Genomic DNA, 21,971 nt, shown 5'->3' on the forward strand with positions numbered 1-21,971 from the left:
CCTATTTGATATTACTAGTTGGGAGGCACAAAGGATGGTGAGGTGGAGATACTGAAAAGTTAATATTCAACCCTGACATGGAGAAAATAAGGTCGTAAAATGGACCATAGACAGACACAGATAAGTGTTGGCTTATCTGCCATGCTTCAAATCTGTCTGGGGCGCACCGTGCTGTTTATAATTGTGTGTGTGAGTCTTTGTGTGTTTGTTGAGAGCAGGCTTAGTCACAGCTCATATGGTAAGCTCATATATCAGCAAATATTTATTGAACAGAGTGCCCACATGACTGAGAGATGCCAAGAAAGCATGGAAGGAGGAGTCACAGAAAGAGTAAGGGAAGAAGGAGAAAAACAGTGAAAGAAAAAAACAGGACTGTTGTTAGACAACTGAGAGACTGCCTTTGAAAGGAAATAAGCACATGTAAGAAATATGAATAGTGGGAGTGAAAGAGAGATAGATAAAGAAGAGAGAATGGGACAAAGAGAGAGTGACGCTTAAACATGTCACCCCGGTTTATGGCCAGTACAGTACTGTTTATGACTGTTTATGGAGGCAGCGAGGGAAGTAAAATATGCCTAGAACTCTCTCCCTGCTACAGTACGCCTGTGTCAAACCTTCCTTGCTCAAAAACAATTAGGTCATATCCAAAAGGAATGGTTTGTGGAATATTCAATGCAGGCTTTAGGAGAAGAGGCTACTTTGAGAAGTTTTACTCATATCTCCTGGTTCAAGGACTGTAATTTATACGACAGCGTCTGAACATGTGTAGATTTATGTGAGTGAAGGGTCCTTCCTCATCGTTCTCACAGATACAGACAGTCATGTGTTTCTTTGTCATGACTACAGTCTGAATCATTCAATCTACGGTATATACAGTTGAAGTTGGAAGTTTACATACACTTAGGATGGAGCCATTTAAAACTTGTTTTTTAACCACTCCACAAATGTCTTAAAAACAAACTATAGTTTTGGAATATGGTTAGGACATCTACTTTGTGCATGACACAAGTCATTTGTCCAACAATTGTTACAGACAGATTATTTCACATATAATATTCCAGTGGGTCAGAAGTTTACATACACTAAATTGACTGTGCCTTTAAACAGCTTGGAGAATTCCAGAAAATGATGTCATGGCTTTAGAAGCTTCTGATAGGTTAATTGACATCATTTAAGTCAATTGAAGGTGTACCTGTGAATGTATTTCAAGGCCTACCTTCAAACTCAGTGCCTCTTTGCTTGACATCATGGCAAAATCAAAAGAAATCAGCCAAGACCTCAGAAAAAACATTCTAGACCACAAGTCTGGTTCATCCTTGGGAGCAATTTCCAAACACCTGAAGGTACCATGTTCATCTGTACAAACAAAGGTTTGCAAGTATAAACACCATGGGACCACGCAGCCGTCATATTGCTCAAGAAGGAGACGCGTTCTGTCTCCTAGAGATGAACGTACTTTGGTGAGAAAAGTGCAAATCAATCCCAGAACAACAGCAAAGGACCTTGTGAAGATGCTGTAGGAAACAGGTACAAAAGTATCTATATCCACATTAAAACGAGTCCTGTATCGACATAACCTGAAAGGCCGCTCAGCAAGGAAGAAGCCACTGCTCCGAAACTGCCATAAAAAAGCCAGACTACGGTTTGCAACTGCACATGGGGAATAAGATCGTACTTTTTGGAGAAATGTCCTCTGGTCTGATGAAACAAAAATAGAACTGTTTGGCCATAATGACCATCGTTATGTTTGTAGGAAAAGGGGGATGCTTGCAAGCCGAAGAACACAATCCCAACCGTGAAGCATGGGAATGGCAGCATCATGGTGTGGGGTTGCTTTGCTGCAGGATGGACTGGTGCACTTCAACAAAATAGATGGCATCGTGAGGAGGAAAATTATGTGGATATATTGAAGCAATATCTCAAGACATCAGTCAGGAAGTTAAAGCTTGGTTGCAAATGGGTCTTCCAAATGGACAATGGCCCCAAGCATACTTCCAAAGTTGTGGCAAAATGGCTTAAGGACAACAAAGTCAAGGTATTGGAGTGGCCATCACAAAGCACTGAGCTCAATCCCATAGAAAATTGGTGGGCAGAACTGAAAAAGCATGTGCGAGCAAGGAGGCCTACAAACCTGACTCAGTTACACCAGCTCTGTCAGGAGGAATGGACCAAAATTCACTCAACTTATTGTGGGAAGCTTGTGGAAGGCTATTCAAAACATTTGTTAAACAATTTAAAGGCAATGCTACCAAATACTAATTGAGTGTATGTAAACTTCTGACCCACTGGGAATGTGATGAAAGAAATTAAAGCTTAACTAAATCATTCTTCCTACTCTTATTCTGACATGTCACATTCTTAAAAGAAAGTGGTGATCCTAACTGACCTAAGACGGGGAATGTTTACTAGGGTTAAATGTCAGGAACCACATACATTTAATTTCCTCTCTACTAACATCAAAATGGGTTCAATGGCTACTGAACAACCAGAATCTGTCAACAGCTTTGCATTGTCACCAAAAGTTGGTTCCCCATGCTCACATTCACACAACTCACCTTCAAGCACCCTTTGGATGAAGCCCTGACAGACAAATGGAGGACAAACAAAGAAAAGGGGGCTGTTAGAAAACGTGAGAAGTGTGAGTTTTGAACCACAGATGTTGATAAGACTGAAGGAAAAACATTATTCATCTAATCTTTGTCTCCGATGAGGGAGTGGTTGATTGGGCAGATAAACCATGTCGCTGAAGTAAACTAGGTGCATTTAGAATGAAGAAATGTGTTAATTGACCATGTAAAATAAATTACTATTGGAAGAAGACCAATAGAAAGAAATTAAGCATAATTGTGCAATGGAATAGATTACAGAAATACAAACAGGCTACTAATAGAGAGAGAGAGAAAGAAAACATGTACCACAAGATGAATAGCAAATTAAATCAATAAAGGGCGCCTGATAAAAGAAAACATGGGTGACCTTGGAAGTTAGTTGGCATCAAATATTTACCAAAAACTCATGCAACTTTCACTGACTCAGGCAAAGGCCAAGGACTCATAACAAGGAGAAAGGGAGGAGCGACCATGCTTTATTAAGCACATGGGCAAGCTCAGAAAGCCACTCATTTTCAGAGTTGAAAGAAAGAGAAACACCCGTGGAAAAATAACTGCTTTCTAAAGTTGTTTTGTTGCTGTCCAGCGAAAAGTAATTTTTCAGTTACTTTTTATTTGTTCAATAGAAGTGTCGCTATGGCAAGTTTCGTAGACGTGAAGAATGTTGAGCCAACCCACTTTGAAGAACAACACTACGACGAATATGAATACTACAACCTTTCAGAAAAATACACAAGTAAGAATCAGTAATTCTTATGTTTGTTTGTGCAATGAATTATCAAGTTATGACCACCAAATAATGATAGCTGAAAATAATTCGAAGATTCATTCAATTTCTATGGGTCGGTGACGTTCAATCTATGAGGAACGCTCAAGTTTCCAAACTCCTCAACTTGTCGCAAGTGGCACATGTTGACTGCTACAATGTTGCATTGGGGGCAAGTGGGTGTGTTATTGTTTTCAAAGTCTCACAATCTGAACTGTGAACTCGCACTGTTTCCAGGTGGCGCTAGCCGCAAGGGGAGGTCAAAGAAGGAAGCCATCGACAATACCAACCGACCCAACCCCGGAGGCCACGAGCGCAAGCTCATAAAGAAACTTCAGAACACTGAAAAGAAGGCTAAGGAGTGAGTAAATGGAGGTAAGCCCCCCCCCCCCCCCCCCCCCCAATCTTTGTATGCACTTCACAATTTCAAACATGGATTCTCACATCTGGGGCTCAGATGTGGGACAAAATATAAAATTTGAGGAAGTGAATATTCAACATTTGCTCTACAGTGAATTATTCATTTTTTGTAGGCTTATTGGCCTACTAAATACTATTTTTAAGGCATTGTTTTGTTTCTATCTTGGTACTCTGTTCCTGCCACCCTCAAGTGCCCTCATGTAGCAAACGGTCAACTAGGCAGAACCGTAACCAAAGTGCATTTGTCTTTCCTTTTAGGGCAAATCGGACGGCTAACACTGGCAACCGACCATGGCCGCCTTGGTGACAAAACAAGATGGGCAAACAAACGGTGAACTCCAATGTAGAGAGGGGTGAATATGAGGACGGGTCACATGCTGCCAATGAGTTTGACTGTGGTGTCAGTGAAGGGGGATTTCAGTCCTCTCCTTCATAGAGGTGGTGGTATGGTCGATGGGAGTGGCCCCCATATTGGTTGTTCACCTCAGTCATGGGTAGACCTCCACTGAAGGTGATGTAGACCACCTGTGCAAGCGGTATTCTGGACGACCTTCCCACACAAGTGGGAGTAATGGGGGTGGTTGCAGGCTGCATCGTGTTTCAGTATCAATGTGGTTTTGTTTTTAAGTCTTAATTGATGATACTTGTCACTTAATGTTTTTATAAAGCAAAGAGGTTCTTAAAATGTATTTATTTTAGAAAGTGTATTAAAAATAAATGCTTTCATAAAATGTATTAAGTCTAGGTTTAAAGTGGTACTCCAGTCTCCTTTTCACCTCATTTAACACCTGAATTTCTTAACAAAAGGTTCATCTCAATAGGTTGTCCAGGTAAGTCATGACATGGCACGGGGTGGGCTTTCCTCTAGTGTTCCCCAAGCAAGGGGGAGGCTGACATCACAACTTCCCATCCAACCAACTCCTTGAATGCCCTATTCCTTGAAGTTTGCAATTGTCTAAACACTATTTTGCTTAAAACCTATTTTTAGCTTTTGGTGTGTGTACTTTACTGTCTTTATACTTGGGATATTACTTGTCCTCCAGTGATGGTGGAAATCTTTAATTATGAATGTCTTCATGGAAGGCTGCAATCTTCAAACAAGCCAATAGGTGGCAGTAACCGATTTGTGTCAAGTTTACAGTCCTTTCTTTGGGAATGCTCTAGTTTAGAAAACACATTTGTGCCAAAGAATTAAGGATTATTGTCAAGAAATTGACTATTTGAAAAGCCCCTGACAAAGAACAGAAAATGTAAAAGAATAGCAATTTGTGTGACTGCTCATTCAACTGCTTAAACTAAATGAATAATGAGAAAATAATAAAATAAGTCTGGTGCTTTGCATCTCTTCGTCTGAAAATGTAGGCTACCCTTGAGCTGAAATTAGTTGATGTTAGGCAGGGTTTTTATATTAGTTTAGTTTCACAGATATCTTTCAAGGAGGCATAGCCTACATGACAGTTAGATTGTCTTTTTTCAATAGTAATTCCCTATTTCAAAATAAAAAAACAATTGCTGTCAAATGTACTCAAGTGTGTGTCCTTGAGCTCCATGGTCTTCTACAACGGAAACTGATATAAAAAGGCTTGCTTTTTGGCAGACTGCCAGTATCATCCAACACCCATTTTTTTTCAAAAGCCTTTGGTGGAGCATGTTATGTTATTCCCATCATGAAAAAAGTTGGACACCAATTTCCATAACATGTACATAAGGCCGTTCTATAAACTATGCTGGACAACTGTTACAGCTGTTGATTCATTGATAATCTACATTTTTTTGTTCATGTCATTACATTAAGATATCAAAGGGGATCACAACTATATTCAATAAAATTCACAAGTTGATTTGAAACCTATGTTTAACCCTTTATTATGGTTTGCTTTGATGGATTTGTCCAGAATCATGTGACATAAAACATTACTTTTCTGTCCTTGCATTTATGGAAGAGTAAGTTGTAGTTAAGTATTAATCAGTTAAATTAGACATTGAACTTGAACTCTGTAAAAATTCTTGGATCTAGCTGTTAGACAGTGTTTTTGTATAGAGATCTCAGAAATATGCCTGCGTAACATTTCATGTCTCCTTATGTTATGGGTTGAAAACAGTTATCATGGGCACACAAATCCAAAATAATAAATGTGATTGCAAAATCAAATGCTTCTGAGTCACCTTATCTTGATACCAGTGGTGGTCAGTGACGTTTAAGATGAGGGATGACCATTTTTTTTAATGAGCCTTATTTCTATTACAGCATGTTGGATGACTGTCATTCATATTCCATTCACCCAGCTCAATGTAACATCAATAGGTTTAGGTTACTACATGATACTCAAATTTTCCCGATAACCATCATGAGGTTGTTACAACCTAGCCTATGAATGAAAGTTTACAACGTAGGTGCACAGGCCGAGAGAAACATTTGAGTAATCAAGGTGACAGACAGTGACACATTCAATGCCGCCTTGCACACTTGCGTGCATCTAGCTGATCTAGGGTGTAATCATTAGTCCAACAGTTACAAACAAGAGTTTCTATTGGACAATTTCAGATATGTTTATCTCCGTTCCGTTTGCTTCTGTTTAAGAAACTTTTTCAACAGAATCGGCAGAATGAATACCCTCATGATAACACGCAAACAGAGTTCACTTTCATAGCAGCCACATACAAACAGCATGATCACTTTGCTCATTGTAAAGTCCTTCTCGCGTCTACGCGCACTCCTCTCACCTTTTCCCTTCGCTTGTTGACTTCAGTGCACAACATATCAGCTGTCTGTGACCAGGCTAAGAAACCTTTCCAAGCCAAACCTTCATATCATAACCGCTAACCGCTACACACATCGTTGTCACCATATTAGCTAACTTCATAGGCAACATAGCTAGTTAGTAACCCCGCTACGATCTTTCAGTACCGCCGGGCCACGGTGGCAATAAATTAGTAACACCAAAAACTTACCTTGACTTCCAGTGTTGGATATTCTTTTTGATATCGATTTGAGCCGCGTGTGTTTGAGTAGGCTAAACTAGCTAGCTGCATTCGCTAGCTAAGTAAGTGAAACTGAAAAAAAGACTAAATCTCTATCTCTCTCTTGTTTCTCCTTGTTTTGGAAGAAATTAATTTGTTAAAAACTGTTCAACTATTGTCTTTCGTTCTCTTTTAGTTAACTTCTCACCACATTGTATGCACTGCAGTGCTACAATGCTTTCAGTACTAGATACATTCTCTGATCCTTTGATTGGTTGGACAACATGTCAGTTTCAAGAGCCATGCTTCAAGAGTCATGCTTCAAGAGCTCTGATAGGTTGGAGGATGTCCACCGTAAGCTGTCATAATTACTGTGTAAGTAAGTCTAATCAATTATTTGGTGATGTGAATATATTTTGTTTAGTTTTATCTAAAAATGATAACTTTTTAAATCTTAGAACATTTTGATTTTTATGAAACTCACTGAGGAGGATGGTCCTCCCCTTCCTCCTCTGAGGAGCGTCCACTGGTAATCAATCACTAACTTACAGTGCATTCGGAAAGTATTCAAACCCCTAGACTTTTTCCACACTTTTTTACGTTACAGATTTATTCCTAAATAGATTAAATAGTTTTTTTCCCCTCATCAATCTAAACACAATACCCCATAAAGCAAAAACAGGGTTTTAGAAATGTTTGCAAAAACAAACATGAAATATCACATTTACATAAGTATTCAGACCCTTTACTCAGTATTTTGTTGAAGCTCCTTTGACAGCGATTACAGCCTCAAGTCTTCTTGGATATGATGCTACAAGCATGGCACACCGTGATTTGGGGAGTTTCTCCCATTCTTATCCTGCAGATCCTCTTAAGCTTTGTCAGGTTGGATGGGGAGTGTCGCTGCACTGCTACTTTTAGGTCTCTCCAGAGCTGTTCGATCGGGGTCAATTCCTGGCTCTGGCTGGGCCACTAAAGGACATTCAGAGACTTGTCCTGTTGAAAGGTGAACATTTGCCACCTGTCTGAGGTCCTGAGCGCTCTGGAGCAGGTTTTCATTAAGGATCTCTCTCTACTTTGCTCCGTTCATCTTTCCCTCGATCCTGACTAGTCTCCCAGTCCCTGCCACTGAAAAACATCCCCATGGCATGATGCTGCCACCACCATGCCTCACCGTAGGGATGGTATTGGCTAGATGATGAAAAAGGCTGTAACGTAACAAAATGTGGAAAATGTGAAGGGGTCTGAATACTTTCCGTATGCACTAGGTGCCTTTCAGAACCCCTTTCGGTTTTGTTTTGGTTATCAAAGAGATTTTCTTTGTTGTGAGCGACATATTGAGTTTGTCTTGTGGGAACATAACACCCAGTCACTACAAAGACGCAGGCATCCTTCCTAAATCAGTTGCCATGAGGCCAATGGTGACATTAAAACAGTTACAAAGTTTACTGGCTGTGATGGATCAACAACATTGTAGTTACTCCACAATACTAACCTAAATGACAGAGTGAAAAGAGGCAAGCCTGTACAGAATAAAAATATTCCAAAACACGCATCCTGTTTGCAATAAGTCACTAAAGTAAAACTGCAACAAATGTGGCAAAGAAATGTACTTCATGTCCTGAATACAAAGCATTATGTTTGGGGAAAATCGAACACAACACATGACTGCTCTTCATATTTTCAAGCACGGTGGTGGCTGCATGTTATTGGTATGCTTGTCATTGACAAAGACTAGGGAGTTTTTTTTATTATAAAACTAAATGGAATAGAGCTAAGCACAAGCAAAATTCTAGAGGGAAAGCTGGTTCAGTCTGCTTTCCAACAGGCAAATTCACCTTTCAGCAGGACAATAACCTAATACAGAAGGCCAAATATACAATGGAGTTGCTTACCAAGACAACCATTGAAGGTTCCTGAGTGGCCTAGTTACAGTATTGACCTAAATCGGCTTGAAAATCAATGGCAAGACTTGAAAATGGCTGTCTAGCAATGATCAACAACCAACTTGACATAATTTGAAGGATTTTTAAAAGAATAATGTGCAAATATTGTAAGACCCGGTGTGCAAAGCTTAGAGATTTACCCAGAAAGCTATTATCACTGCCAAAGGTGATTATAACATGTATTGACTCAGGGGATTGAATACTTATCTTATCTGGATTCGGCTATTTCAGCCACACCTTATGCTAACAGGTGTATAAAATCGAACACAATCATGCAGTTTCCATAGACAAACATTGACAGTAGAATGGCCTTACTGAAGAGCTCAGTAACTTTCAACGTGGCACCTTCATAGGATGCCACCTTTCTAACAAGTCAGTTTATCAAATTTCTGCCCTGCTAGAGCAGTCCTAGTCAACTGTAAGTTCTGTTATTGTGAAGTGGAAAGGTCTAGGAGCAACAATGGCTCAGCTGCAAAGTGGTAGGCCACACAAGCTCACAGAACAGGACCGCCGAGTGCTGAAGCGTGTAAAAACAGTCTGTCCTCGGTTGCAACACTCTGCCTCTGGAAGCAACATCAGCACAATAACTGTTCATCAGGAGCTTCATGAAATGGGTTTCCATGGCCGAGCAGCCGCACACAAGCTTATGATCACCATGCGCAATTCCAAGCGTTGACTGGAGTGATGTAAAGCTCGCCCCGATTGGACTGTGGAGCAGTGGAAACACATTCTCTCTCTCTGGCAGTCGGACGGACGAATCTGGATTTGGCGGATGCCAGGAGAACGCTACCTGCCCCAATGCATAGTGCCAACTGTAAAGTTTGGTGGAGGAGGAATAATGGTCTGGGGCTGTTTTTCATGGTTTGGGCTAGGCCCCTTAGTTCCATTGAAGGGAAGTGAAATATTCATATTTTTTGTTAAAAACAACAACTTTTTACAGCTTTTTCATGATATCCAATTGGTAATTACAGTCTTGTCCTATCGTTGCAACTCCCGTACGGACTCGGGAGAGGTGAAGATCGAGAGCCATGCGTCCTCCAAAACAAGACCTTGCCAAACCGCACTGCTTCTTGACACATTGCTCGCTTAACAGGGAAGCCAGCCGCACCAATGTGTCGGAGGAAACATAGTACAACTTGCGACCGCGTCAGCATGCATGCGCCCGGCCCGCCTCAGGAGTCGCTAGAACGTGATGGGACAAGGACATCCCGGCTGGCCAAATCCTCCCCTAACCAACGCTGGGCCAATTGTGCACAGTCTCATGGGTCTCCGGTCGCGGCCAGCTGCGACACAGCCCGGGATCGAACCTGGATCTGTAGTGACGCCTCAAGCACTGCAGTGCCTTAGACCGCTGCGCCACTCGGGAGGCCTGAAGGGAAATCTTAACACTACAGCATACAATGACATTCTAGACAATTCTGTGCTTCCTACTTTGTGGCAACAGTTTGGGATAGGCCTTTTCCTGTTTCAGCATAACAATGCACCTGTGCACAAAGCGAGGTCTACACAGAAATGGTTTGTCGAGATCGGTGTGGAAAAACTTGACTGGCTTGCACAGAGCCTTGACCTCAACACCTTTGGGATGAATTGAAACACCGACTGCGAGCCAGGTCTAATCGCCCAACATCAGTGCCCGCAGCAATGTTCTAACATCTAGTAGAAAGTCTTCCCAGAAGAGTATAGGCAGCAAAGGGGGGATCAACTCCATATTAATCCCCATGATTTTGGAATGAGATGTTCGACGAGCACTTGTCCACATACTTTTGGTCATGTAGTGTATTAGTGTTTTGTTTTTCATGTTTTTTTATACAAATGTTAGAATTTTTCTTCCACTTTGACATGACAGATTATAAGGGTATTTCTATAAATAATTTAGCCAATGGCATCAACATTTCAAAATGGTTTGAAACAAAAATAAAAAGATTTGCATGCAGTTCCACATGTGTACTTAGAGCAGGTATTCCCAAACTGGGGTATTTTCCATCAGGGGAACACCAAATAAAAATGATAAACCTTCGTAGTACCTACAAAAGCTATAAATAACACCTGAGATAGACAGTCGTCAACATTCATAAACATCACAGAGAGCACCTGGTTAAACCTCTACTGACTATCAGCCAGTCTCCCCTCAACTGTAGTGTCCCCCCCTACTTAACCAGAGACCTGGTATGTACTTTGTTTCCTTTTAAACAGGAAGAGTCCTGTCCTGTCTCTCAGTATTAGGAGGACGCTGAAGCTGGTGCATCACAAAGAGGCTGGCTGTAGGGGATGCAGTCTGTTAACCCCCTGGGTCAGACCCTGGGTATTACTGGGCCACGGTAGGAGTTCTGGGTGACAGAGCCTTTATCTGTTGCTTCACAACACGTGAACCAGCAGAATGGGTGAGCTCACAGAAGCCTCTTGGGATTTTACCTGAGCGGGAGGAAGAGACAAAAGGAGGAAGGGTCAGCATACTTATATTTCATGTTACTATGTAATGTCATGACTTATGTTAAGCTGAGTCATTGCGCTATCTGAAGTAAGACAATGAAACCCTCCATTAAAGATTTTTAACTAAAATTACCCAAAAAATTCACATACTTATATAATTCTTAACCAGTGTAATATTAAGACACTCATACTTAGTTACTAGCAAATTAAAGTAGGGTCACTTAAATCTGCTGATGGTAGGCCTACAACAAGTATGATCCAATAAGGAGGTGTTAGAAGATGTTATATGTACAATGGTATTACAAAAGAAACCATTAGCTAAGTGAAAGAGTCAAAGAGGGGATTATGTACTGCTGTTTAATGCCAATAGGGGGCGTTCTACTCTACTGTTAAAGGATGGTGGTAGAGGTCTTCGCGGGTTCCGAAATGGACCTGGGGCTTTCCCACCCGGACTTGTAAATGTTTTTTTTTTTAATATAGAGACCTGTTCCAAACGGACCCGAGGCAACTACACCCGTTTCGTATATAGATCTGGTCGGATTCAGACCCGATCTGATCCGAGTGAGGTAAGCAGCAGAAAATGTATTTTTTAAGCAATTTTACTAACCAGAGCTGATAAAGCGCAACAGGAAGGAGAGAGGTGCTGCTCTACCAAGCTGGGAGGGGCTGTACTGTGAGTGAGTGACACGGGGGGAGGCATACTTAGGCAGCCTTTCCCCACCTGTAGTTGTGGGATCTTATTTTTGTACTGCTTGTTTGTACTGCTTGCCTGCAAGGCGTGACGGTCGTCTGTCATTTGTTTATGTTTAAGTGTTCTGATTTATAATAAATAATAAGATGAAAACTCACCACGCTGCACCTTGGTCTACTCCTTTGGACGGTCGTTACACAATTTCTATTCTTGCACAAAATATATAAATTCACTTTCAATGACCCATGTCTAGTTTCAAAAACTTTCAAGGCCCTGATTTTTCTTTTCTCAAATTCACAAACTTTCAAGGATTTCAAGGACCCGTGGGAACCCTGTGGATTAGTGTTAGTTTGCTATGTTGTCTATTGAGTCTGGCTTTTATCATTCTGCTGCTGATTGGTTTCCATTCCAGCTTTCTCTACCCTTTTCTGTAGGATGATGGCGACACCTTCACGATGTTGTCCGTCCTCCCGTCCAAAATGTAGTACTGTTTCTCCAGTGCTGGTTCTCGTGGAACCAGAGCTAGTCCACCTGGCTTCACTCACACCCAGGATCTCTAGCTTGTATCTCCTAATTTCTTTGGTAACCTGTGCAAGCTTTCCGGACTCAAACACTGTTCAAACATTCCATAAGCCAACATGCAGTTTGTTTTTGGTGATCAGTGCTCCCACCTTCACGTCACCAGCTTCCCGTAGGTTTTCACTGATGGCGGTCAGACAAGCCTGGGACTCTGGGAGATCTTTGCATCCAGTTGTAGGATTGTTATTTGTTGCTGTTTTTGTAGCACAAAGGTTTTACTGGATGGGGTTGCTAGCCCCTTTCCCAACTGTCCACCATTTCTGGTTTCGGCAGATCAGTCTGGGTCACTGTCACTCATTTTCTGTCCAGTGAAATTCATGCCCTTTCTCTCTCTCACTCTCGCTCTGTCTCTCTTGATCTCTCTGTCTGTCTGTCTGTCTCGGTCTCTCTCTATCGCTTACTCGCTCTCCTTTTCTTTCTTTTTCTCCCTCTCTATTTCCATATCCTGATATTTTAAACAATGTAACATCTTCGCCTTTCAGTTAATGAATGACTGAGTTAAACTTGAGAAACCTGGTTTTATGAGGACTCATTCTCTGGCCAATCACTTTAGTCTCTGGGAGAAAATGAAATGGGCTGGATGTTTTTTGTCAACATCCTGTTATTCAAAGAAGAGTCAAGTATTGAATTCGAGTAACTAACACAGATCTCAAAGTTAGTATGCCTTTCTGCACAACGCCATTCCTCACTCTGATGTTCAGTAAGCTTTGCTCGTTAGCAAACGAATTAGCCACATTCCTGCACCTGCGTGAGAGGTTGGAGTTTAAAGAGTTCAATCGTTTGACAGTACGGAGAAGAAGAAAAAAAAGTATGATATGTATGAAATGTATACATTCACTACTGTAAGTCGCTCTGGATAAGAGCGTCTGCTAAATGACTAAAATGTAAAATGTAAATGACATAAAAAGTGTTTGTTAATACTGCCTCAGGCATAAGTTTCACTACATGACCAAAAGTATGTGGACACCTGCTCGGTGAACATCTCATTCCAAAATCATGGGCATTAATACAGAGTTGGTCCCCCCTTGCTGCCATAACAGCCACCACTCTTCTGGGAAGGCTTTCCACTAGATGTTGGAATATTGCTGCGGGGACTTGCTTCCATTCAGCCACAACAGCATTAGTGAGGTCTGGTACTGATGTTGGCGATTAGGCCTGGCTTGCAGTCGGCGTTCCAATTCATCCCAAAGGTGTTCGATGGGGTTGAGGTCAAGGCTCTGTGCAGGCCAGTCAAGTTCCTCCACACCAATCTCGAAAAACCATTTCTGTATTGACCTCGCTTTGTGCAAGCGGGCATTTTCATTCTGAAACAGGAAAGGGCCTTACCTAAACTGTTGCCACAAAGTTGGAAGCACAGAATCGTCTAGAATGTAATTGTATGCTATAGCATTAAGATTTCCCTTCACTCGAACTAAGGGGCCTAGCCCGAACCATGAAAAACATCCCCAGACAATTATTCCTCCTCCACCAACTTTACAGTTGGCACTATGCATTGAGGCAGAAGCGTTCTCCTGTCATCCGCCAAATCCAGATTCGTCCGTTGGACTTCCAAGCCAGATAGTGAAGCGTGATTCATCACTCCAGAGAACGCTTTCCACTGCTCCAGAGTCCAATGGCGGCTGCGAGCTTTACACCACTCCAGCCGACGCTTGGGTTTGAGCATAGTGTGCTTAGGCTTGTGTGCAGCTGCTCAGCCATGGAAACCCATTCTATGAAGCTCCCAACGAACAATTATTGTACTGACGTTGCTTCCAGAGGCAGTTTGGAACTCGGTAGTGTGTGTTGCAATCGAGGACAGGCGATTTTTACACCCTTCAGCACTCGGTGGTCCAGTTCTGTGAGTTTGTGTGGCCTACCACTTCACGGCTGAGCCGTTGTTGCTCCTAGACGTTTCCACTTCACAATAACAGCCGTTACAGTTGACCGGGGCAGCTCTAGCAGGGCAGAAATTTGATGAATTGACTTGTACGAAAGGTGGCATCCTATGACGGTGCTACGTTGAAAGTCACTGAGCTCTTTCATAAGTCCATTCTACTGCCAATGTTTGTCTAGGGAGATTGCATAGTTGTGTGCTTGATTTTATACACCTGTCAGCAACTGGTGTGGCTGAAATAGCTGAATCCACTTATTTAAAGGGGTGTCCACATACTTTTGTATGTACAGTGCCTTCGGAAAGTATTAAGACCCCTTGACTTTTTCCTCCTTTTGTTACGTTACAGCCTTATTCTTAATGGATTAAATATACTTTTTTTCCAATTCAATCCATTTTAGAATAAGGCTGTAACATCACAAAATGTGGAAAAAGAGAAGGGGTCTGAATACTTTCCGAATGCACTGTATATGTGTTTATATATATATATGTGTTATATATATATATATATATATATATATATATATATATATATATATATATATATATATATATATATATATATATATATATATTGGCATTTTTCCTATTTTGTTGCCTTACAACCTGGAATTAAAATGGATTGTTTGGGGGTTTGTATCATTTGATTTACACAACATGCCTACCACTTTGAAGATGCAATATATTTTTTATTGATAAACAAACAAGAAATAAGACAAAAAAACTGAAAACTTGAGCGTGCATAACTATTCACCCCCCAAAGTCAATACTTTGTAGAGCCACCTTTTGCTGAAATTACAGCTGCAAGTCTCTTGGGGTATGTCTCTATAAGCTTGGCACATCGAGCCACTGGGATTTTTGACCTTTCTTCAAGGCAAAACTGCTCCAGCTCCTTCAAGTTGGATGGGTTCTCCTGGTGTACTGCAATTTTTAAGTCATCCCACAGATTCTCAATCGGATTGAGGTCTGGTCTTTGACTAGGCCATTCCAAGACATTTAATGTTTTCCCTTAAACCACTTGATTGTTGCTTTAGCAGGGTCATTGTCCTGCTGGAAGGTGAACCTCTGTCCTAGTCTCAAATCACTGGAAGACTGAAACAGGTTTCCCTCAAGAATTTCCCTGTATTTAGCACCCTCCATCATTCTTTCAATTCGGCTCAGTTATCCATTCCCTGCCGATGAAAAACATCCTCACAGAATGATGCTGCCACCACCATGCTTCACTGTGGGGATGGTGTTCTCGGGGTGATGCAAGGTGTTGGGTTTGCACCAGACATTACATTTTCCTTGATGGCCAAATAGCAACATTTTAGTCTCATCTGACCAGAATACCTTCTTCCATATGTTTGGGGAGTCTCCCACATGCCTTTTGGCAAACACCAAATGTGTTTGCTTATTTTTTCTTTAAGCATGGCTTTTTTCTGGCCACTCTTCCGTAAAGGCCAGCTCTATGGCGTGTACGGCTTAAAGTGGTCCTATGGACAGATACTCCAATCTCTGCTGTGGAGCTTTGCAGCTCCTTCAGGGTTATCTTTAATCTCTTTGTTGCCTCTCTGATTAATGCCCTTCTTGCCTGGTTCGTGAGTTTTGGTGGGCGGCCCTCTCTTGGCAGGTTTGTTGTGGTGCCATATTCTTAAAAAAATTTAATAATGGATTTAATGGTGATCCATGGGATGTTCAAAGTTTCGGATAACTCAACCCTGATCTGTACTTCTCCAGAATGTTGTCCCTGACCTGTATGGAGAGCTCCTTGGTCTTCATGGTGCAGCTTGGTGGTGTTGCAGACTCTGGGGCCATTCAGATCAGGTGTATATATACTGAGATCATGTGACACTTAGATTGCACACAGGTGGACTTTATTTAACTAATTATGTGACTTCTGAAGGAAATTGGTTGTGGCAGATCTTTTTTAGGGGCTTCATAGCAAAAGGGACGAATACATAGTCCCGTGTGGCTCAGTTGGTAGAGCATGGTGTTTGCAACGCCAGGGTTGTGGGTTCAATTCCCACGGGGGACCAGTACGGGGGGAAAAAATTATGAAATGTATGCATTCACTACTGTAAGTCGCTCTTGATAAGAGCATCTGCTAAATGACTAAAATGTAATGTACATATGCATGCACCACTTTTCCGTTTTTTATTTTTTATTTTTTCATTTCACTTCACCAATTTCATGAAATCCACATAAAAATCTATTTAAAATGCAGGTTGTAATGCAACAAAATAGGAAATACACCAAGGGGGATGAATACCTTTGCAAGGCACTGTATATAGAACCAGTCAAAAGTTTGGACATGACGACTCATTCGAGTTAAAACATTTTTTTAAACTATTTTCTACATTGTGGAATAACAGTGAAGACATCTAAACTATGAAATAACACATATGGAATCATATATTAACCCACAAAGTGTTAAACAAATCAAAATATATTTTATATTTGAACCAACAAGCGTTATGATAAAACTGGCTTTCATGAGGACCACCAAAGGAAAGGAAGACCCAGAGTTACCTCTGCTGCAGAGGATAAGTTCATTAGAGTTCGAGAAACAGACACATCTCAACATCAACTGTTCAGAGGAGACTGCGTGAATCAGGCCTTCATGGTCAAATTGCTGCAAAGAAACCACTACTAAAGGACACCAATAATAAGAAGAGACTTGCTTGGGCCAAGAAACACGAGCAATGGACATGAGACAGGTGGAAATCTGTCCTTTTGTCTGATGATGCCAAATTGAGATTTTTGGTTCCAACTGCTGTGTCTTTGTGAGATGCATTGTAGATGAACGAATGATCTCCACATGTGTGGTTCCCACCATGAAGCATGGAGGAGGTGGTGTGATGGTGTCGGGGTGCTTTGCTTGTGACACTGTCTGTGATTTATTCAGAATTCAAGGCACACTTAACCAGCATGGCTGCCACAGCATTCTGCAGCGATACGCCATCCCATCTGGTTTGAGCTTAGTGGGAATATCATTTGTTTTTCAACAGGACAATGACCCAACACACCTCCAGGCTGTGTAAGGGCTATTTGACCAAGGAGAGTGATGGAGTGCTGCATCAGATGACCTGGCCTCCACAATACCCTGACCTCAACACAATTGAGATGGTCTGGGATGAGTTGGACTGCGGAGTGAAGGAAAAGCAGCCAACAAGTGCTCAGCATATGTGGGAACATCTTCAAGACTGTTGGAAAAGCATTCCAGGTGAAGCTGGTCGAGAGATTGCCAAGATTGTGCAAAGCTGTCATCAAGGCAAAGGGTGGCTATTTGAAGAATCTCAAATATAAAATATATTTTGATTTGTTAAACACTTTTTTGGTTACTACATGATTACATATGTGTTATTTCATAGTTTTGATGTCTTCACTATTATTCTTTGGACCGGTCGTGTAAGTAGAGGTAAAGTGACTATGCATTGATAATAAACAGCGAGTAGCCGCAGTGTAAAAACAAAGGGGGGCGGGGGGTGTGGTAGATGCAAATAGTCCAGGTGGTAGTTTGATTAATTGTTCAGCAGTCTTATGGCTTATGGGTAGAAGCTGTTTGGACCTAGACTCCGGCACCACTTGCCTTCCTCTGACACTGCCTAGTGTATAGGTCCTGGATGGCAGGAAGCTTGGCCCCAGGGATGTACTGGGCTGTACGCACTACCCTCTGTAGCGCCTTATGGTCGGATGCTGAGCAGTTTCCATATCAGGCAGTGATGCAACCGGTCAGGATGCTCTCGATGTTGCAGCTGTAGAACTTTTTGAGGATCTGGGGACCAATGCCAAATATTTTCAGTCTCCTGAGGGGGAAAAGGTGTTGTTGTGTCCTCTTCACAACTTTCTTGGTGTGTTTGGACCATGATAGTTTGTTGGTGATGTGGACACCAAGGAACTTGAAACTATCGACCCGCTCCACTACAGCCCAGTCAATGTGAATGGGGGTGTGTTCGGCCCTCCTTTTCTTGTAGTCCACGATCATCTCCTTTGTCTTGATCACGTTGAGGGAGAGGTTGTTGTCCTGGCACCACACTGCCAGGTCTCTGACCTCCCTATAGACTGTCTCATCGATGTCGGTGATCAGGCCTACCACTGTTGTGTCGTCAGCAAACTTAATGATGGTGTTGAAGTCATGACTGGCCATGCAGTCGTGGGTGAACAGGGAGTCCAGGAGGGGATTAAGCACGCACCCCTGAGGGGATCAGCGTTGTAGATGTTTTATTGCCTACCCTTACCACCTGGGGCAGCCTGTCAGGAAGTCCAGGATCCAATTGCAGAGGGAGGTGTTTAGTCCCAGGGAAATAAGTTATTTCTGGTCACTAATCTGGATATGCGTGCCGGACTTTGTGTTCTAATGCTGATGACTGGTCATTGGTCAACAATCAAGACATGCATGTTTTTGGTTCTGAAGCATAGATGAGAATTTAACGACCACTTGCGTGCAATGCGTTCAGAACAACAAAGACACATTTTTTTCTAGATTTGTTTTTACATTTTTGGGGGAAATTATACCACAACAAAAAGGGCACTTTGGAAACTGGAAGGGAAAAGGGGCATGTGCTCTGCACAGGTAGAGCTCTATCTGTGCATGTGCTCGTCTTGCTGATAGAGAGATTAGTGCACATCATAGCAAAATGGTTTGCAAACGACAGTTCATGTAACCCCTCCTTTTTCAGTCCATTTTCTTCCATGTGGTGTCTGATGAATATACCCAGGCAACTATCTCTTTTTTTTTCTTTCCTCTCATCTGTTATTGTTTCATAAAGGTTGTCCCACACTGCATGGCCTGATAACAGACTGGAGTGGGTATGAGAAAAGGAAGGTATAGCGTTCAACAAGTCAAAACAAAATAAGTCACAATGATGTGGAGGTGTAAAGCGTCAATGGATTTAATCAAAGAGAAACCTCTGTGCTTGTGAATTGGAATGTTGTTTCTTCAATAACAGCATTCAAACACAGACACAGACATAAGCTCGCACGCACGCACGCACGCATGCACACACACGCAAAAACACACACACACTTTAGCTGAGAAAAGGTTCCTAGCTGAAGCCACTGTAGCTGCGTCACGTCCTGACCAGAAAAGGGGTCATTTTGTTATTGTAGTTGGTCAGGACGTGGTAGGAGTGTGTTTGTTTTGTGTGGTTTTTTTTGGGGGGGGGGGGGGGGTTATGATCTATGTTAATATATTTCTATGTTTGTTCTAGTTCTTATATTTCTATGTTTTGTTTATTGGGCTGACCTTCAATTGGAGGCAGCTGTTCCTCGTTGCCTCTAATTGAAGGTCCTATTTAGTAGGGGTGTTTTTTCCATGGGTTTTGGTGGGTAGTTGTTCCTTGTATAGTCAGAGCACCTTACAGGACTGTTTTTCGTAGTTGTTTTTTGTTTAAGTGGTTTGCTTTGGTTCCCTTCTTAATAAAGAAGATGAGTATTCATATACCCGCTGCATTTTGGTCCCATTCTTACGACGCATCTGACAGAACTACCCACCAACAACGGACCAAGCAGCGGAGGAAGGAGCAGCAGAGGTATTTGGAGTCGTGGACATGGGAGGAAATTTTGGACGGGGCAGGACCATGGCACCAGGCTGGGGAGTACCAACGCCCTAAGGAGGAGCTGGAGGCAGCCAAGGCGGAGCGGCGCCATTACGAGGCGTTATACGCACGGATTGGCGAGTGCGAGAGGCAGCCCCCCCAAAAAATTGTGGGGGGGGGGGGGGGGGGGCACACGGGTAGTATGGCTAAGTCAGGTCGTAGACCTGAGCCAACTCCCCGTGCTTATTATGGGGAGCAACGGATCATGAAAGCACCGAGCTATGCGGAAATGCGCACTATATTGCCCAGAAGCATTCAAAGGCCGGTGCGATTGGTTAAAGCTCCTCAGTATAGCCAGGCGAAGTTTAGCACTCAGCCAGGAAGGGTTGTGCAGGCTGTATGCTCCAGACCTCCAGTGCGTCTCCAGGGTCCAGTTTACCCTGTTCCTGCTCCTCGCACTAGCCTTGAGGTGCGTGTCCCTAGTCTGGCGCCTCCAAAGCCAGCCCCACGCACCAGGCCTTTAGTGCGCCTGCCCAGTCCAGTACGTCCTGTTCCTGCTCCTCGCACTAGCCTTGAGGTGCGTGTTACCAGTCTGGCGCCTCCAAAGCCAGCCCCACGCACCAGGCCTGTAGTGCGTCAGCCCAGTCCAGTACGTCCTGTTCCTGCTCAGCGCACTAGCCAAGAGGGGGGTGTCCCTGGTCTGGTGCCTCCAAAGCCAGCCCCACGCACCAGGCCTTTAGTGCGCCTGCCCAGTCCAGTATGTCCTGTTCCTGCTCCTCGCACTAGCCCTGTGGTGCGTGTTCCTGGTCTGGCGCCTCCAAAGCCGGCCCCACGCACCAGGCCTTTAGTGCGCCTGCCCAGTCCAGTACGTCCTGTTCCTGCTCCTCGCACTAGCCCTGTGGTGTGTGTCCCTAGTCTGGTGCCTCCAAAGCCAGCCCCACGCACTAGGCCTTATGTGCGCCTGTACAGTCCGGAACCGACAGAGACGGCCTACAGTCCGGAACCGACAGAGACGGCCCTCCAGTCCGGAACCGACAGAGACGGCCCTCCAGTCCGGAGCCGATAGAGACGGCCCTCCAGTCCGGAACCGACAGAGACGGCCCTCCAGTCCGGAACCGGCGCAGCCAGAGTCGCCCTCCAGTCCGGAGCTCCCAGAGTCGTGCCTCAGCCCGAGGTCTCCAGCGACGCGCCTCAGCCCGAGGTCTCCAGCGACGCGCCTTAGCCCTGAGCCTTCAGCGGGGGTGGACAGGTTAGGTTGGGGACTAGGGCCAGAACCAGAGCCACCTCCGTAGGGGGGAGTATTGGGGAAGGGGGGTGTTTGCACAGGAACTGTCGGTGACGGTGGCCACCCTCCCTTCCCTCCCTGTAGTTTTGGGGTTTTGTTGTGGGGTTTTTGTTTGTGTCTTATGGTTAACCCTTTCACACGTACAATCACACGGGGTGTGATCATTCTACAGTGGTCCCTGAAGCGTACGATCACACCCTGTGTGATTAGAACACTCATTTAGAACGGCCAGTTTCGAATGACGCAACAATCAACATTTGAGCTGGCCACACTTTTTTCAGAAACTATTTACACAAACACAGTCCTTACAAAGTTATGTCCAGAATGTGAGCAGTTTATTTTTGGATGCAATGTTCAGATATTCACAGAAGTATCTATAGCATAACACAATCATCCTAACCGGAAAAATGTAGGCTACATTTGTCCTAGCGCTGAGGAAAGATTGACGCAACACAAGCGGTCATATTTTCTAACTATCGGCTGACATAAACTACACTATGAATTAGCTAATAGCAATTACTATGTACAATTAATCACATCACGGGTGAGCTCACCGTTGATCAAAATAATTGAGTAAAACACTTTCTAGAAATCGAAAGTAATCCGACGATTAGTTTCAGCGCGCAGCCATGCATTTTTTCCTCACAGAAACCGAAGATAATAAGAGAAGACAAGATGAGTTGTTGAAGGGGTGTGGTCTACCATCATTCACATCCCACATTCACTTCCTGAAGTTCTCAAAAAATGAGTGAACCCTTACTCACCTCATTTTGTTATAGCATCTTTGGTCCGACAGACGATCAAGTGAAACCCAGAATGCATTGTATGTCAACAAACATGGCTCCATACACAAAGCTGGAATTAGCTTAGCTCATCATAATCAGTACAACCTTCA

The 21,971-nt window shown here is 43.1% G+C and overlaps 1 protein-coding gene across 2 annotated transcripts; it reads left to right on the forward strand.

The window, feature by feature from the left end:
• Positions 1–3,098: 3,098 nt before the first annotated feature.
• On the forward strand, positions 3,099–4,530 carry LOC106583939 (nuclear protein 1). 2 transcript variants are annotated; one of them, XM_082967885.1, is made up of 3 exons: positions 3,101–3,345; positions 3,613–3,750; positions 4,054–4,530. In XM_082967885.1, the coding sequence occupies exons 1-2, from the start codon at positions 3,246–3,248 to the stop codon at positions 3,738–3,740; spliced, it is 228 nt and encodes a 75-aa protein (XP_082824011.1). In that variant the 5' UTR covers positions 3,101–3,245; the 3' UTR covers positions 3,741–3,750; positions 4,054–4,530. The 2 variants fall into 2 exon arrangements, 1 of the variants encoding a protein (XP_082824011.1); XR_006761516.2 differs by lacking the exon at positions 3,613–3,750 and having other exon boundaries at positions 3,099–3,345; positions 4,054–4,342.
• Positions 4,531–21,971: the final 17,441 nt, after the last annotated feature.

This window comes from Salmo salar, chromosome 23, assembly GCF_965601325.2.
Source record: "Salmo salar chromosome 23, fSalSal1, whole genome shotgun sequence".
Taxonomy (NCBI): domain Eukaryota; kingdom Metazoa; phylum Chordata; class Actinopteri; order Salmoniformes; family Salmonidae; genus Salmo; species Salmo salar.